Below are 19764 nucleotides of genomic sequence, written 5' to 3'. Positions count from 1 at the left end.
TAATCTGGCCAGAAACAGGGTAAGCAAAATCTGTACTAGGGCGCCTCCAATCCCTGCATGTTAGTCTCAGCGATTCATTCCCAAAATTAGAAAAAAAGAGAATCATGTAAAGGTCTCATAGCTGGGGGCCACAGAGGTAGAAGACACACAAAGAACTTAAAACTGTGGAAATAGATGGAATAAGCCACAAAATTCAACAGCTTCAGAGACTTAGATAAATAAAGACAGACAATATTTAATTATGATACAAGCACAGGATTTGCTCAACTGGATCAGAACACTGGACCATGTAATCTAGGATTCTGACTCAGTCAATAGCCAATACCTGATGCTTCAGAGAAGATAAAACCCTTAACACATACCATAACAACATACCTAGCTAAATGTGACACCTTGTAGGTGGAACAAGGAAGGGGAGCAGCTCCTCCCTGACTCCAAATAGCACAAATGTTACCGAAATTATATTGGGAGAATTTACTGGATACACTTGATCCTGCTTTCCCACTCCCACCATGGATCACCTAACCCCCCAAGACTGCAGCCTTCCTGTCCTACCCCAAATCACAATGAGCACCCTCAGCAAGGACCATAGTGTGTCTCTCACCCCCATGCACTGCTCCTCCCAGCTTACTCCCCTCCAGATCTGCCTCTTCCCTCCCGGCCAGCCCCCTCGAACCAGTACACATCACAGCCCCTTCACACAGCAAGTTTCCCTCCTACGCCCTCCCGTAACCCCATCACACAACCGGTCTCCTCCTCCTCCCCCAACCCCCCCCCCCCCCACAGGTCTCTTCGCCCCCCCGTAACCTCTCTGACCCCCTCGTCTACCAAGTCTCTCTCCCCTCACAGCCCCCCCCCCCCAGGAGGTCTCTCCCCACCCGTTCCCCAGCCCCCGCGAACAGCGGGTCTCTCCTCCTCCCCCAACCCCCCCGCACAGTAGGTCTCCCTCGCAGGTCTCGCCCCTCATCCCAACGCGCCCGCTCCCCTGGCCCCGGACCCCCTTACGCGAGGCGCTTCCGACCGCTCTCACCTGCACCTGTTTGCGGAAGTGGAGCCGCCTCGCCACCTCCTAGCAGCAGCAGCAAGAGGGGAAAAAGCCCGAGTCCGAGCCCGGGTCCGAGAGGCAGGAGCGACCCCCGCCGCTGCCCGCTCCCCCCGCAGCGCCCCCAGAGCCGCCACCGCATCTCGCCCGCTCCAGGCCCCAACGTTCAACGCCGGACACGGGCACTTAGATCTCAGGGTCTCTGGCGAGCGCCCCCTGCAGCCGCTTCCCCCCTCCGCCACGGCCAGGCGGTCTCCGGCATCGGACACCACAATCCCCCGTCCCCTCACAGAACCCAACCAGCCCCCGCACCCGCCGCCATCTTCCGGGCTACCTGACCAGGAGAGGTGGAGCTAATCGACGATTGACATTCCTAAGCACCAATCCGCCTGAGCCTCACGCTCCGGAGGCGGGAGTAGGGTAAGGACGGTGTTAATCCGTGCCGGCAGTCCAACCCGCACCGAGCAGGGCAGTGAGGCGGAGCGAACGCGTGACTGACAAGTAGGTCTACCTATCAGTGTACGTTTCGGATATGGCTAGGGCGTTACAAAGGGGCGGAGCTAACTCGATTCTAGGGCACCGCAGATTCAGGAGGTGGGACTAAAAGGATGCGGGTGCGCAAAGAGGCTTGATGGGAGGAGGTGGGATAATAGCGCCCCCTGGAAGGAGGAAAGGGAAGTGAGAGCAGCACCCCTGGAGGGGGCGGGGGAGCAGTACCCTTTGGGGAACCCCAGCTCCCTGACCCCTCATGTTGTGGGATGCCAGCACCCACTGGCTCCTGTGGCCTCAGCTCCCTAGCACATGCCACCAACACGTCCCGTCTGGTAGCTAGGCACCCCCAGAGGTGAAAGTCAGCCGATAAGATATGGCGTACTGGCAGAGCCAGAGCACCGTGCCAGACCGGACCAGCTTCCCAGGGCCTGCAGTTTAAAGGGCATGGGGCTCCCGGCATAGGCCGGAGCCCCGGTCCCTTTAAATAGCCACCCGAGCCTAGCTCCCGGAGCCCTGGGGTAGCGGCAGCAGGGCTCTGGTGGTGGTTTAAAGGGCCATGGGCTCCTCGCAGCAGCCAGAGCCCCGGGCCCCCCTTGCCAAAGTCCTGGGATAGCAGTGGCAAGGCTGTGGCGGTGATTTAAAGAGCCAGGGGCTCCCGGCCACCATTACCACAGTGGAGCCGTGGACCCTTTAAATCTCCGCCTGAGCCCTGGGGTAGCAGCAGCAGCCAGAAGCCCCTGGGGCTCTGTCAGCGATTTAAAGGGCCCAGGGCTCCGCTGTGGTAGCAGCAGCCACAGCCCCAGGCCCTTTAATTCGCCCCTAAGCCCTGGAGCTCCCAGCTACCTCTGCAGCTGGGAGCTCTGGGGTGAGTTAAAGGGACCAGGGTTCCCGGCCGCCACTATTGCAGCTGGAGCCCTAGGGCCTTTAAATCTTGATTTAAAGGCCCTCCTGTTCCAGTTGAGACCACACCCCCTACTCAGGACTCCAGTGTACCCGTAAGTCCTTTAAGTTACTTTCATCCTTGGGCACCTCTGTTATCATGGATTCATCCCCTGAGAAGCCAAGGCTAGAGCCAAGGTTCTCCTTATGTCACTAGCAGTGGTGTAATCCCTCTCATCACACCTTGCCTGTGTCTGTGCCTGTGCCAGTGCCACCACTGGTCACCATCTGCCTGAGCTAGCTGGGCCCCTGGCCTAGACACCTAGGGTGTAGTTTAAACCCTTTTGGCTTCCTGGGGTCAAATGCCCCGTGCACTATGTACATTCTTTATAGCTAAAATAAACTGCAAAGAAATGCCTACTTCTCTTTCGTACTGGAACATCCACAGAGCCCCAAACTTTGACCAGCCTCTCAGCTTGAGAAAGGGACAACAGTACACATATAGCTCCACCCTATCAGTGACCACTAAACTTGGATTATTTGTACTCCTTGGGGGAATAGTTCTCAGGGGAGCACCGTGACAACAAGGACAGTCACAGATGGGCACACCTAAATACAGTCTGTGCAGCATGTAGATTTCTAATGCTGAACATGACCTCAATAAAGAACACTCTAAATGAAAATGAAAAACACCAGAGGATGTAGAAATAAGATACAGATTCCTATGTTTTAGGTTCATAATTCTTCTGACATTTAAAAATTACAATAAGTTAAAGCAAGGTGACAATATTAAGTGTAATAAATGGGTGTTTTTAATCTTAATAAATGAGGTGCTATATATAATGAGGAAAAGTTGAGACATATGATATGGGTAGCAAATTAGGTTCCCAGTTTCCCAATAATTCAGCAGAAAAGGCTATTTACATCAAGATTAGATAATGGCTGTCGGAGCACAAATTGTTTAAAGATATAGTCATTAACTGCACAGGTAAGACTTCAAAGTTATATGAACTAAATGGAAATTATGACATTATGTCCAGGACAACACGCAAACCCAAATTCTTCCTACATCTTGAAGCAGTTTTTTTTCTAAGGTCATTTTGCCCCAAAAAAAGCATCCACTTCAACTCAAACTATTCTGTGTCTCCTTTAAATATCCTATCGCTGGCTTGATGGCATCAATTTTATTACCAACTGACCCATATTCTTAAGGTGTTCTAATTAGTTTTCCTTTTTCTCAGAAATATTTTGCTTGCACAGTGCTATGCAGAAATTTTTTTGATTTTAGAATACATTTTCTGTATTGTTAAAGCTCCATACTGTCAGTTCTTAAAAACCAGCAGTGAACCATTCCAGAGCATCTTTTATTTGACTATCAGTGCACGCCTCAGACATTGGAGGGCAGAAGTTAGCCCTAAAATGAATGTGTTTGTGGATTAATATTACCCACAAATTGATCTTGTTTGTACATGGAAAAAATAACCATATAGCTTCAATCTGAATGACTTATTTCAGATTGAGGGAAAACAACAAAACAAGAGAAGAACAAAAAGTAAGCTTTCCATGAGAGAGTAGAGCGTGTCTCATTTGTAATATACTACATTAACTCTGCCTCAGAAAATTGCAGCTGCTCCTTCAGACAGAATAGAAATATTAAAGTGGATGTGACAGGGTTCACTATTCACTTCAGTGACACCTCCTTGTGGCTCATTGGAGCTTAGCTTTTGACCAGTCTTATGCCGCCTCCTTCAGTTGCTCACCCTGTGGTCTCTCTCTCTGGGGTCTGGTTACTCCCTCTTTATGACGCAGTGTGCTCCCTCTTTGAGGCTTGGCCCTTCTGCCAGGTCATTATAGTATTCCCCTTCCAGGTATCAGAGTCCCTAACTATCCCAGCCAGTCTTCCAATTTGCTTCCCAGACTGTACCACTTTCCCAATGGCTAGTAGGGGTAGCCAGGCCCACTGTCTACTCCAGATCCCAGCCCAGGAATCCTGTGCCTCAGCAACCACAGTCTACCCCATTTCAGACCCTGTCAGTGTTTCCCTGGGCTCTTTCCCATGTCTTTTGCCTCCTACCCTCCACCCCCAGGTTAGGGTTGCCAACTTAGTAATAATTTAAAAACCAGACACTCTAGCAGGAGAGATGGAACCTCCCCCACCTCACCTTTTCCTGGGGTTCAACCTGAACTGTGGGACTATTTAGACCTCTGTCCCACCAACCTGGAGTATCCCTCTCACATTGTGATAAGCTATAACCCTCTGGCAGGTACCTCACTTACACGGACATCCACAGGCAGGGACACACACAACTGATTTACATGAATGCTTCTCCCAGCCACTCATGAACCAACAATAGAGAGGCTCCAGCCAATTCCCCCAGCTCCCCAGCCTTGCACCCCCAGAATATACCACCTTGTCTTGGTCAGAAGCCTGACCAGCGTAAGTTTATCACCCAGTCCACCCCTCCCTCAAAGTGGAGAGGACATACACTAGCCTTTGTACACAGAGCTGAGTTTTCCCAAGCACTTCAACCAAAACAAACTGTTTTAGGTAAAATATCAAACAGATTTATTAACTAAGAAAGATAGATTTTAAGTAGTGAGCATAGAGATCAAAGTTGATTACCTAAGAAATAAAACAGATTCATAGTCTTAGTTTTATGAACTAAACAGGATTTGGGTCAAGCAGTGTCTCACCCTGATAGATAGTACACACAAGTCACAGATCTTCAATACACAGGCTGGAATTCTCTTCCATCCCAGGACCATCTCCCCAGTTCAAAATCTTTGGCCCTCAGACCTATTTCCAGGTGTTGAGTTGTGGGAGGGAGTGAGGCCAAGTCATGATGTGACTCCTCTTCTTTTATAGTTTCTTCTGCCTCCTGGAAAGATCTTTTGCTATGACATGGATCAAGCAGCCTCCATTGTATACATACTCTCTCCGAGAAGTCTCCATTGTGTACAGTTTTTGGGATAGTTGTTGGGAGTGTGGCTTCCCTTTAATGGACCATCAGCACCTCTGGCTCCTCCATTGTTGTACCTGAAAGGCTGCTTGCATGTGTTCTCAAACTCACAATGTATTTCAATAACACACATATATTAAAACTTCATAAACAATGATAGCACATATGTTCAACAGGTCAAGACTTTTAAAATGATAACTCACAAGTAGGTAGGTGATCAGACATCTCAATTTTATAGGGACAGTCCTGATATTAGGGACTTTTTCTTATATAGGCATCTATTACCCCCAACTCCTGGTCATGATTTTTCACACTTGCTATCTGGTCATCCTACAAAACATATAATAATTATGACAGTGGTAAATATGGGGGTTCCAGGGTGCTGCATGAAGGTACAGAGTGTCACACCCACTACTTCCGCCCCGAGGCCTCACACCTGCCCCACCTCTTCCCCAAAGACATCCCTCCCACCCGCCTCTCCTCCCCAAGGCCCCACTCCCCACTTGCTTCTTTTTACCCTCTGCCCCTCATTGCTCACTGCTTTCCCGCCTCCCTAGTCAGGAGGAACTCACTTGCAGAGCCAGGGCTGGTAGATGCAACCACCAGATGCAGGTAAAAGTAGGGAATGGTGGAGGTAATGACCAAGTGCCTCCCCCACCCACAGTAACTGACTTTGGATGTCCAGTCCATAGATCTAGCTAGAAACTCTCAGGTCCCCTTTTTGACCAGACTTTATAGTCAAAAACCAGATAGCCATCCACCCTACCCCAGGTTACAACTGGAGCCTCCTCTGCTCCCTGTGGCTACTTCACATTCTCTCATGTTCTTGCCAAAGTCTGTATTCTCAGGCAGGATCCCAGGGTTTGTTCCCCTAGGACTCCTCTTTGTCTCTCACCAACACCCCTGCTCTCTAACAAGTGGGTGTAGAATCCCATCCCTCCCCCCTGCAACTTCCTCTATTTATGCCTAGCCAAGCTCCTCCCCCAGCTGGGTTTCATCAGCCATTAGGCCTTCTCAGGCCTGATTCTCCTCCAGGTGCAGCCTGTCACTGAGTTAATTGGCCTTTTTTTATCTAGTCAGGCCTTGTGTGCGGTAGACACCCCATCAGAGTGCACCTACTGAAGCACTGGGGATACGCAGGAGTCCCCTCCCTCACTTCATCTTAAGGGGAGGAGCCACCAGACCCAGGCATCATATAATTTCGGGAGGCAACAAATAAAAATCAGGGATCCAGAGGGGGACACTGAGCAGAGAGCACCCACTGCTCCTCAAAGGCGTCCGGGGTCCTGGTGGACATGACCTAGAGGAACTCTGCCCAGAGATATGACTTGAGAGAGGAACAGGGGAATGTCCAAAGGACAGTAATGTAGAAGGCATGTCCCAGAGGGTTAAGGTGTGATGTGCCAGATTTTTGCATTATTAGTTTACCATTGTAGTCCCTGAGGAAGAAGTTTACAGTGGGTAACACCCTCAATAAGTGGGACTAATCACAGTGCAGTACACAGAAAACAAAATCATAATAGTTACAAGGCTACATACAGCACAGACATAACTGTTGTCAACTAGTCATTCTTACCCTTACGAAGGAGAGGAATTAGGTGGAAAAGCAGTTTCTTTCACCCTAAAATATCTGGGCCTGATTTTTCTCTTAGTCCCCAAGTGCATTTTAAGTGTTCCCCTGTAGTGTCCAGCCTCATATCCATGGAACGCTCACAGAAACAGCAGGTCTGCTGTCCCCAAGGAAACAGTGCACACACCAGCTTATATGATTCAGCTCAGGATCAGCACTTTGCTTAATATCACAGCACTTAGGTATATTTATAGTGAAAACAAGGATAACTTTATTACCAAAGTTTCAAGAAATAGTGTGTAAGGATAATGTAAACAAAAGATTACATATAAAACAAAATCATAATACGCTTTCTAGAGACTAAACTTAACAGGTTAACCTCCTGTCTAAAGAAGTTTAGCTCACCCAGAGCCTTTTGCAGCGTCTTCAGCCAAAGGTGATTGTGATCCCATTTTCATGAATATACAGCACACTGCGAGTTTACTTCCTAGGTCCAGGATAAGGGGGGTATCCTTTTTGCCTTCTCCTTATATCGCCATAGTTAATTGTATGTACTCACAGACAATATAACCCCACCATTGCTTGTTTTACCTATGTGCTCTTCCCTGTTGATTTTGAATGTGAACATCCATCCATTGTGTTGGCTTACAATGCTTAATTTACATGCTGCCCAAACAGACAGGTGAATAAACATCTTTTGTCTGACTGAAAACCTGTTTGTCAACCCTGCCTTTACACAGGCTTTAAAACATTTTCAGTATAGGTATGTAACTTCCTAAATAGTATCTGTACATACATTTGACAATGATATTACTGACCAGAGTGACCCTGTCTTACATTTATGACCTCACATGACATTCTTCGGTAGCCAGAATGTACGTACCAGAATCAGGATAATCTTGTACCCCCTTAGCAGCACTAAGTGGGTTCTTCTGTCACAAGGACATTTGTACTGGGGCCTTTCTGTCTCCCTCTATCTTGTGTTGGGTCCAGAGGTGTAGCGAGTGCCCTCCGTACCCTCCAACCGGAGGGGGACCCGCAAGGACGGGGGCCCCTAAAAGTGGCAAAAAAAATGTAAGGAATAACTAGGTAAGTGACATTTATTGACGCTATTGCACAATCCATGCTGGTTTTACTGACAAAACCGTGAAGTCATTATGATACATCATAATGCTATTGGCTACATCAGTTGTCTGTCGGTCAGTTTCGAATTTTAGTTGGACCCATTCAAAGAATGTGTATTTGCGTTCATAATGGCGGTTGGCGGATAAATGTTATTACTTTAGTTGTTTAGTTTTTTATCATTTCCAATGCAGAAGCGTGCTTTGCGATGTCTAAGAGAATGTATAAGAGCGGAGCTAGTAAACGAAAGGCAGCAAAAGATGCCGAGAAGGAACTTGAGAAAATTCCAAAGTTGTCAATGTATTTTGCGCTGCAATCCAACGTACAGGTACAGGCACATGAAATGGACAGCGCTAGCAGCGATGAATCATATCCAGAAGTATCCAGAAGTGCTTCAAGTGAGGTCGAAGGTGAAACCAGTTGTTCTACCAAACAAACTGTGACAGATATTCCAGCTGCTGCCGGGAAAGAAGTATCTGAATCTGAACCACTGACTGATGATCCAGGAGATTGGCCGTCTATAATATCGGACAGGCAAGTGTGTGACATTGTTGCACGTGGCCCACCGCAGCAGAATGAAAGTTACGAATTTCCATTTAACGAGGAAAGACGGAGGTTCACAAGTACTCATTTCTATCGAAACATGGCAAATGGCGAGAAAATAAGACGTTCATGGTTAATGTACTCAGTTCAGAAAGATGCCATTTTTTGTTTTTGTTGTAAATTATTTGGCACTGGCGACATACCGCTACATCGTGGAACATCTGCTTGGAAAGCACTGTCAAAAAGACTTCAGCAGCATGAAACAGGCAAAGATCATCAAGACTGTATGGTGAAATGGTTTGACCTTCGGTCAGGCATAGTAAACTGTACATCTATTGACCAACTCGAATTGCAGGCTTTTCTGAAAGAAAGAGATTTCTGGAGAAATGTTGTCAAACGCATGGTTGATGTCGTTATTTTCTTGTCCGAAAGAAACTTGGCATTTCAAGGAAGGAATGAAAAGCTCGGCGATCCTTCAAATGGCAACTTTTTGGGACTGTTTGAATTGCTTGCAAAGTATGAAACTGTCCTCAGAACTTTTACAGAGGATTAAGAAGGCAGAGACACATGTTCAGTACCTCAGTCCACAGATCCAAAACGAGCTGATTCAACTTGTTGCCAGAAACATTCAAGAGGCCAACACAGCGCAGCTTAAAAAAGCAAAATATTATTCAGTTATTTTGGACTGTACTCCCGACGTGTCACATGAAGAACAGATGTCTGTGGTGTTACGCTTTGTTGAATGCATCGGTGAAGATGGTGTCAATATTCGTGAAGTGTTTGTTGGTTTTCTTAATGTTCATGATACAACTGGCGAGGGCTTATTGGAAGCGTTTCTTGAAAAGACAAACAACTTAGGAATAGACATTGCTGACATGAAAGGCCAAGCTTATGATAACGGCGCAAATATGAGAGGAAAAAATAAAGGAGTTCAAGCCCGCATGCTAGAAATAAATGACCGTGCCTTGTATGTACCATGTGGAGCTCACACTTGGAATCTTGTGATCTCAGATGCGGCAAAGTCATCGAAATATGCCGTTGACTTTTTCGGTCTGATTAACAGAATATACGTTATCTTTTCTTCTTCACCTTCACGTTGAGATATACTTCAAGAACATATGCCACTATCTGTTAAAGGGTTATCGAACACTCGCTGGGAGTCGAGAATTGATGCTGTGAAGCCATTGCGTTATCACCTTGAAGAATTGTGCAGTGCTTTGTCATCTTTGCAAGAATATGCGCTCGAAAAGAAAGATGGCAATACAGCAACAGAAGCCGGTGCGCTTTTAGACCATGTTACTACGTGGCCTTTTGTTCTGACTGTGTACACATGGTACGATATACTATTTCACGTCAATAAAACCAGCAAATTAATTCAGTCACCAGATGTGTCAGTTGACGTACTGCAGGCAGAAGTCGGTGCTACAATGAAGTTTTTGGAAGACTATCGAAATACAGGATATAACTCTGTGGTCACAAATGCACGTGAAATAGCAGAGCATATGGGTATTGAGCAGGTGTTTCCAGAAACCAGGGTGCGACGTAAGAAGAGAATGTTTGATTACGAATGTGCTGATAATTCAAGTCATCTTTCTGCCGAAGAAAAATTCAAATCGCAGTTCTTTCTTGTTCTTACTGATCAGGCCATATCTTCTGTTTCGTCGTGATTTGACCAACTCGTGGAGTGGTATAAGTTGTTTGGATTTCTGTGCAACGTTAACAGCCTGAAGCAGTGTCACAGAGAAAATGAACTAGAGAATCACAGCAAAAATTTTGAAAGAAAAATGGGAGACATTGATGCCAACGAACTCATAATGGAATTGAATTGTTTTTTTTTATGTCATCAAGAAAGAGAGAGGACTTGTCACTGCAAACAATTTTTTAACATACATATACAAGAACAGCCTTCAGGAGATATATCCGAATCTTTGCATTTGCATCAGAATTCTTCTGACCACACCAGTTACTGTCGCTGGTGCTGAAAGGAGCTTCAGCAGAATGAAACTGATCAAGAATATCCTGCGCTCAACCATGACAGATGACAGGCTTTCTGCGCTTGCAGTTATCTCAATCGAAAACAAGATTGCCAGATCTCTGGACTATGACGCATTGATTAACCAATTTGTGGAGAACAAGGCTCGAAAGAAGCGCTTTGCGTAAATACGGAATACATGTACACTGTAGGCCTATGTATACATAATATGAACCCTGTATATTGTATAAAATAAATACCGCATTCCAGTTTCTGCATTGCAAGGTGCCCTGGACATATGTTCGGAGGGGGCCACGTTCTTTGTTGCTACGGCCCTAGTTGGGTCCACATTTTCTATCATTATTATCCAGACTACAGCACTATCACTGCAGATGTGATAAAAGACCACATCTTATACATATCAGTGTAGCCATGTCTGACGTGGAAGTCACCATAGTATCTAGGTGCCTCATACAATAGGATTATAGATACATCTGTAGCCATTTCATAAGTTTACAATATAAAGATGTTCTCATTTCAGCAGTGAGACCACAAGCAGTTAGTGTGTCTTAGATACAGCAGATACATTTATTGCACAATCCACCTATCAAAACTGAACGTCAGGCCTTTAAACCAGTAAGATGCCAACAATATCCTGGGTGCTATGCTAGGACAGTGGCCCCCAACATGGTGCCCACGGGTGCCATGGCGCCCGCCGGGGCATTTATGTGCGCCCACCTAGTGCCCAGCACGGGAGAGAAGCCGCGGCCCCACACCTGATGGGGACAGAGAACTCAGGCTGCAAGCATGGTGTTCTCTGTTCCCAGCAGGCGCGAGGCCCGCCTAGTGCCCAGCAGGGGAGACAAGCCGCAGCCCCGTGCCTGCCGGGGACAGAGAACTCCAGAGCTGTAGGCTGTGGGTGCCAGTGTTCTCAGTCTATGGCAGGTGCAGCCAGAGAGAAGCCGCAACCCCGTGCCTCCCCGGGACAGAGAACTCTGGGGCTGCAGGTGCCGGTGTTTTCTGTCCTTGCGGCTTCTCTCCGGCTTCATATATTATGTGAGATTAAATATGATTTTTTTGTATTATTTAATGTACAAATACAAAATAAACCTTGAAAAATTGTTGGCGCCCGCCCCACTCTTCTGAAAACATGAATGTGCTACCGGCCACAAAAAGGCTGGGGACCACTCTGCTAGGATATCATCAGAGGTACTAGTCAGAGTGCAAAATTTCCCAGTGCCATTTTCTAAGTGTGATACAATAAGGTATTGTGAGTCAGAAAAAAGTGCACAGTGAGTCAGTGAAGCCAAGAGTAGAATACAGGAAATCTAACTCCCAGTCCCATGCTTTAACTACTTGCCCATGTTGCTCTTTGCCTTCAGAAAAATAACTATCAGAGTGACAAAGATACAAAAATCTACCCTCTAACCTACCATCACCAGGAATTGTACAATCTACCTACAGATGTTTCTGCAGTGAGACATTTGTAGCAACTATATTAGGCTAATACAATGAGTAGTATTATGACAAATCGTCCAGAAGACACTTAAAAATTAAACATTTCCAAACATGTATATTTATTAAAATGAAACAAAAATCTCATCCACAGAATGGGATATACATTACCCAAAAGCACAGCCTCCTGTTTCTTGATTATGCACTGTTAACATCACCAATTTGCTGTTATGTGTGGGAGGTGTGAAAAACCTTTTTTTAGAGAGAGATAATTGGATTAACTGAGGGATGTGTAGTGTTTTATTTCTCGCAGATTTTCTTAAATGCTTCTGATGTTATTGGTTTGGAAGGAGTGTTGTCTACCAGCTAGAGCAGAGAACTGGGAATCACAAGTGTGGGGTTATTTTACCAGCTCTCCTTGAGATGAACAATGTGATTGTAAGCAAGTCACTTAAGCTCTCTGTGCCTCACTTTCTCCATCTGTAAAATGGGCATAATACTTCCTTGCACCATGGAGGGTATTGTGAGAGTAAATTAATTAATATCTCTGCAGCAATCGGAGATATTTGCATTACACCTTGCTATAGAAGTGCAAAGCATTATTTATTATTGATTTGATTAATATATTTTATTTTACTTGAGTAAACATTTTCCACTTCTTCAATATCCTCCATCTGAGAATCTCAGAATGCTTTACCAACATTTGCTAATTAAGCCTCATGACCCCACTGACATGTACATAAATATTATTATTCCTACTTTACAGCTGAGGAAAGAAACACAGAGAGAGGGGAGGAATAGCTCACTGGTTTGTGCATTAGCCTGCTAAACGTAGGGTTGAGAGCTCAGTTCTTGAGGGAGTTCACCTAGGTATCTGGGGCAAAATCCAATACTTGATCCTGCTAGTGAAGGCAGGGGGCTGGGCTCAATGACCTTTCAGGGTCCCTTCTAGTTCTATGAGATAGTTATATCTCCATATTTTATTTATTATTAGTTGCTCCATTCCTATACATGAGGCAAGATGGAGTGGCTACATAAGAGCTTTTTTAGACCCTGGTATAAACTGGAGAAGCTGGGCTGGAAGAAGGGTCAGCTCTGCTCCAGCTAGGTAAGAGACATAGAGTAACTGAGAATCAGGCCCAGAAAGATTAGTAATTGCAGAACACAGAGAATCAGTGGCATAACTGGGAGTGGCCCCTGGATCTCCTTATTCCCAGATCACTGTTTTAACTTTTAGACTTTTCATTCATTTTGCATCAGCTTGAATGATGTTGAGAATTTTCCTCCATAAAAATAGACTGTCCAGTGTAGGGCGGGGGGGTTTAATTGTTTGTAACACATCCTTAGAAGTTTGTAAACAACATTTTTTCCACTTATTTTTGTCTTTTCCAATGTAACAAACTGATTGTTTTCCCATCTATCTTAAATGGGCCTGAAGTTAACATGGCTGACTTTGTTTAACAACTTTCATTTCTTTGGCTTCAGAGTAGCTTGATAGTGTTTTTACAGCTCTGGGGATAGGGTTTCATACTTAACTGCTATGCAGAGCCAGCATGAGAATACAAAATGTGGTTTTATGGATCTCCCAAAAAATTGGCTGTGGAAGAGTAGCTTCAAAACTAACAAAAGAAAATCTTGGTATTTAAGGCCTAATGTTCAGCCATCCTTCAAAAGCATGCCGCCTCACACCAAACTGGCTTTGGAGCTGAACTGTCTGATTTGTGTGAGCACACAATACCTAGTTTTGCACATGCAAATGTAACCTTTGGGTGGGCTAGACTTCACTTCATTTCCCATCTCCAGTACCTTAAGGGGGAAAAAAAAAACTCCCGTAGAAAGTAGCTGGAGACCCAGAGTTCAGTCTCTAAAGATTTTCAGCAAGAATTGTACAGGGTCAACCTCCTCCCATTCAAGTCCCAAAAGGAACTAAAGAAATGAATTTAATTAAATAACTTCATAAAATCTTATGATAAAGAAACAAATAATCAAATTTTTACAGCTTGACATGGCTATTTTATAATCCAGAGACATTACTGTCACAGTTATACATAAACATAAATAAAACAAATTAAAATCTGAACAGTTCAGTCCCCACAGAAATACAGTGAGAAGAAACTGAGAGGTCCCAAAAGCTTAGGTTTTGTTCACCTAAGTCTCAGTTAGAGTCTTTGATCGCCAAATCTACACAGTCTGCTGAGTCTAAAACAACATCTTCCCTCCACTTGCTTGTAGGAATCTTCAGTTGAAATCCATGCAGACTCTTCCTCTGCTGAAATCACTGCTAGCCAGTCAGCTAACTGATTAACCACTCAGTTTTGTATACAGAAACCCTGTTATAAGAAAATACAAAACTGAGAATAGCAAAATATAAACAACTCTTTCCCCATTAACTACATTTAAAGACAAGTTGGTGAATCAGACTAGCTGAGATCATTTAACTGGAACAGTTTTGCTAAAATCAAAACAATATTCAAAGCATATAATTAAAATAGAAGTTATTTTTCCCTCCCAGTTTCCCTTTGCTGTAATTAGCATTGCCCAGGCTTCCCTGTTAGAGGAGCTGCAGCAAAATGCTTCAGAGTTGGGGATAATAGCCTGCTTTCTGCTCCTGGGGTCAGTATCTCCCAACTCACACAGGACACATGGCTTTCTGCAAAGCAGCTGCCCTGACTGCTTGCCTCATGGAATCTGACCCTAACAACAGGGAACCTATTGGAGCATACCCAAAACTGCCACATCCAATTCCAGAAGCTTCTGGATGTGGAGTGCTTAACCTGCCTAGCAACAATGACCCAGTTGTCTGGGGTTCTCTGCTCAGTGTCCCCATCAGGTTCCCTTCGTTTAGCCCTATGACCTCACTCCCGATCCTGCTTTTTTCATGGGTTGTCCCATGTGATTTATTTGGTGTCATAGACCTGTGGATCCTCGCCTTAGGCTGGGGTGAGGTCCTTTAGCAATGGGCAGGCGAGGAACAATGATCCAGACACAACTCACTCCTATCTCCCCGCAATGGGTCTCTTAAAGAGATATCTCCCTATAGTTACACAAACAGGTGCTCCCGAAAATTATGCACACACATTTTTGGATGTTGGTTGAAAATTGAGTCTGCAGAATCTAGAAATGCCCAGTAATTTTAAAATAAGTTAAATAATAGTCCTGAAGCCATTGGCATATTTCTTTAAGTATTTATCTTCTTGACTAATACAGTTTCTGATCTGGATTTGTATCCATTTCTGAAATGGATTTCTATTGGCCCAAATAAAATATTATATCCCTATTGCCTCAATACGACAAGGTACTAAGTATCAAAAGTCAAAAGTCAAAATTGAAAATGATCTGGACAAATTGGAGAAATGGTCTGAGGTAAACAGGATGAAATTCAATAAAGATAAATGCAAAGTGCTCCACTTAGGAAGGAACAATCAGTTTCACACATACAGAATAGGAAGAGACTGTCTAGGAAGGAGTATGGCAGAAAGAGATCTAGGGGTCATAGCAGACCACAAGCTTAATATGAGTCAACAGTGTGATACTGTTGCAAAAAAAGCAAACGTGATTCTGGGATGCATTAACAGGTGTGTTGTAAACAAGACACGAGAAGTCATTCTTCCGCTTTACTCTGCGCTGGTCAGGCCTCAGCTGGAGTATTGTGTCCAGCTCTGGGCACCGCATTTCAAGAAAGATGTGGAGAAATTGGAGAGGGTCCAGAGAAGAGCAACAAGAATGATTAAAGGTCTTGAGAACATGACCTATGAAGGAAGGCTGAAGGAATTGGGTTTGTTTAGTTTGGAAAAGAGAAGACTGAGAGGGGACATGATAGCAGTTTTCAGGTATCTAAAAGGGTGTCATCAGGAGGAGGGAGAAAACTTGTTCACCTTAGCCTCCAATGATAGAACAAGAAGCAATGGGCTTAAACTGCAGCAAGGGAGATTTAGGTTGGACATTAGGAAAAAGTTTCTAACTGTCAGGGTAGTTAAACACTGGAATAGATTGCCTAGGGAAGTTGTGGAATCTCCATCTCTGGAGATATTTAAGAGTCGGTTAGATAAATGTCTATTAGGGATGGTCTAGACAATATTTGGTCCTGCCATGAGGGCAGGGGACTGGACTCGATGACCTCTCGAGGTCCCTTCCAGTCCTAGAGTCTATGAATCTATGAATCTATGAATCATCAGCTCCCACTGACTTAACCAAGGGCACTCATGACCTTGCAGGAGGTGTTTATTCAACACAATCGCAGAGGCTTGGTCTTTGTTCTCTGTTGCATAACTTTCATCTCTATACTGTATTGTAAGGTTTTTGCTTCCCCCTTCCATTTGTTTTTAGTAAATGTTATACTTGAACTCTGTGCAAAGTTAGAAAATTCTAGTCCAGACACAGTATGACAGGAGCGTAAATATAATAAGAGACTAGTTAATCAAAAGAGTATCTGTTGCAATATTTGTTTAAATAGACATGTATGTAGACTAGGGCTATTGATTAATCGCAGTTAATTCACATGATTAACTCAAAAAAATGAATCACGATTAATCGCACTGCTAAACAATAGAATATCAATTGAAATTTGTTAAATATTTTGGATGTTTTTCTACATTTTCAAATATATTGAGTTCTGTTACAACACAGAATACAAAGTATATAGTGCTCACTTTATATTATTTTTTATTACAAATATTTGCACTGTAAAAATGATAAAAGAAATGGTACTTTTCAATTCACCTCATAAAAGTACGGTAGTGCAATCTCTTTATCATGAAAGTATAACTTACAAATGTAGATTTTTTTGTTACATAACTGCACTCAAAAACAAAACAATGTAAAACTTTAGAGCCTACAAGTCCAGTCGGTCCTACTTTTTGTTCAGCCAATCACTAAGACAAACAGGTTTTTTACATTTACGTGCCAGATATGCTAAACATTCGTATTCCCCTTCATGCTTCAACCACCATTCCAGAGGACATGATTCCCTGCCGACGATCCTCATTAAAAAAAAAAGCGTTAATTACATTTGTGACTGAACTCCTTGGGGGAGAATTGTATGTCTCATGTTATGTTTTACATGCATTCTGCCATATATTTCATGTTATAGCAGTCTCAGAGATGACCCAGCACATATTCGTTTGAGAACATTTTCACAGCAGATTAGACAAAACACAAAAAAGACACCAATGTGAGATTTCTAAAAATAGGCACAGCACTTGACCCAAGGTTTAAGAATATGAATTGCCATCCAAAATCTGAAAGGGACTAGGTGTGGGGCCTGCTTTCAAAAGTCTTTAAAGAGCAATACTTAGATATGGAAACTACAGAACCCGAACCATCAAAAAAGAAAATCAACCTTCTGCTGGTGGCATCTGACTCAGATGATGAAAATGAACATGCGTTAGTCTGCTCTCCTTTGGATCATTATCAAGCAGAATCCATCATCAGGGTGGTTGAAGCATGAAGGGACATATGAATCTTTAGCACACCTGGCATGTAAATATCTTGTGACGCCGACTACAACTGTGCCATGCAAACTCCTGTTCTCATTTTCAGATGACATTGTAAACAAGAAGCAGGCAGCATTATCTCCTGCAAATTGCAATCAAACTTGTTTGTCTGATTGGTTGAAGTAGGACTGAATGGACTTGTAGGCAGGGCCAGCTCCAGGCACCAGCCCAGCAAGCAGCTGCTTGGGGCGGCCAGTTGAGAGGGGTGGCACATCAGGGTCTTCAGCGCAATTCGGTGGTGGGTCCGTCACTCCTTCTCGGAGCGAAGGACCAGCTGCCGAATTGCCGCCGAAGACTGAAGCGGCAGCAGTAGAGCTGCAGATCACGATCACGGCTTTTTTTGTTTTTTATTTTGTTGCTTGGGGCAGCAAAAGCCCTGGAGCCAGCCCTGCTTGTAAGCTCTAAAGTTTTACATTGTTTTATTTTTGAATGCAGTTATAAATATAAAGTGAGCTGAGACCCCCTAGGCCTGCAGGTGGCAGCTCAGACTCCTGTCCTTGTCAGACAGGGGAAGCTGATATGGAGGGCAGAGTGAGCAGGAGCCACTCTGTACATGGGGGGGTGGTGCAAGCTAATTTGTCACTCGCAGGACACTCTTGTAGGGAGAGACCTCATGGCAAAAGAAAAGCTGTTTGCAAGCCAAACCAGCTGGAAGCATGTTGTAGCCAGTGTAGCAGTGGTAAAGTGCCTCAGTAATTGCCATTCTCCCTGGAGTGCTGTTTGCTTCAGTGAGACTTAATGGTCTCATTTTCTAGTTTGTTGGTTGTTAGCAGTCTCTCTGTTGTTTTTATTAGAACTTTTGCACACAAGTTCAATGGATAAGTGGCTGAAAAAGGAAAGTGTTAAGATGCAAGAATCACCTAGTGTTTCCTCAAGTGCATACTTTGGAAAATCTAAGTCTAATGATCATGATGGTCCTGGACAGGGCCGGTGCAACCACTTAGGCGACCCAGGGCACTAGGATTTGGGGGGCATCATTTTCTTCGGCAGCGACCATGGTGGCCGGATCTTCGGCCACCCCGGTCGCCGCCGGCATTTAGGTGGAGGGAGCTGGGGCAGGGGAATGCAGGGAGGGCCGCCTGCAGCAAGTAAGAGGCGGGGGGGGCAGCATGCAGGGGAACTCCCCGCCCCAGCTCACCCCTGCCCCGCCTCCTCCCCGAGCACGGCTAACAAATTCCAGAATATTTCAAGTACTTTGTGAAGAAATGCGTAATATACACAATTGTCTGTTGACCCATACTGAAGTTAGATGGCTCTCACGGGGCAAAATCCTTGTGAGCTTGTTTGAGCTTAGAACGGAAATCCTAGTTTTTTTCAACAGCCACCCTTTCCACCTTGCCAACTGTATGGAAATCTGGCTCCAGAGCCTAGCTTATTTAGCAGATATTTTCTCAAGAATTAATGACCTAAATTTATCTCTTCAAGGTCTCAATATAACAGTTTTCAGTGTGCAAGAGTGAGCTGAATCCATGATAAAGAAGTTGCAGTTCTGGGCAAGTTGTTCGGAAAACAATCAAACCGAGTCTTTCAGTAATCTTCATGACTTCGTAGCAGAACATAAACTTCTGTTGGATCAGTGCACTAAAACCAATATAACTGCACACCTAAAAGGACTTTGCACAACTTTTAGGGATTACTTTCCAGCTATATCTGGCGATAATGACGGGATTCGCAACCCTTTTGATGATAGCAGTTTTTCAACACAGATATTGAACACTGAGGAAAAAGAGAACTTGATTGAGATCTCTGTCATTATGAACTGAAAAGGAGTTTCAGAAATCTGTCACTGATCAACTTTTGGCTGAGTTTAAGAAACGAGTACCCCCTTCTGGCAGAAAAAGCTGCTGCAGTTTTGTTACCATTTTCAACAACATACTCATGCGAGAAAGCGTTTTCCTCATATGCACATCTGAAAACTAAATACAGAAACAGACTTGATGCCGAACCAGACCTGAGACTTTATCTTTCTCCAGAGGTTCTGGACTTCCAAGAGCTATGCAGAACAAAGCAAGTGCATCCATCACATTGAGGAAATTTAAACTTAAAACCCTGGAAATATTCATTTTTAGGAGGCGGTTCATGAGATTTCACAATTCAGAGAAAAGGGTTCGCAGGCTGTTAAAGTTTGGGAACCACTGGTATATTTGAAAATGTAGAAAACATCAAAAAATATTTAAATAAATGGTATTCTATTATTGTTTAACAGCACAATTAATCGTGCAATTAATCACAATTTT

The 19764-nt window shown here is 44.4% G+C and overlaps 1 protein-coding gene across 1 annotated transcript in view; it reads right to left on the bottom strand.

Annotated features, from left to right (window-relative positions):
- The window catches only part of LMTK2 (lemur tyrosine kinase 2), an 83844-nt gene extending 82479 nt beyond the window's left edge, over nt 1-1365 (bottom strand). Inside the window, exon 1 of the mRNA XM_030577220.1 lies at nt 1031-1365. Within this exon, the coding sequence (XP_030433080.1) occupies nt 1031-1184 (154 nt within the window). The 5' untranslated portion in view covers nt 1185-1365. The remainder of the gene's footprint in view (nt 1-1030) is intronic.
- Nucleotides 1366-19764: the final 18399 nt, after the last annotated feature.

This window comes from Gopherus evgoodei, chromosome 10 (genome assembly GCF_007399415.2).
Source record: "Gopherus evgoodei ecotype Sinaloan lineage chromosome 10, rGopEvg1_v1.p, whole genome shotgun sequence".
In the NCBI taxonomy this organism is placed as follows: Eukaryota; Metazoa; Chordata; order Testudines; family Testudinidae; genus Gopherus; species Gopherus evgoodei.
This window is presented reverse-complemented; position numbering and strand designations above follow the sequence as displayed.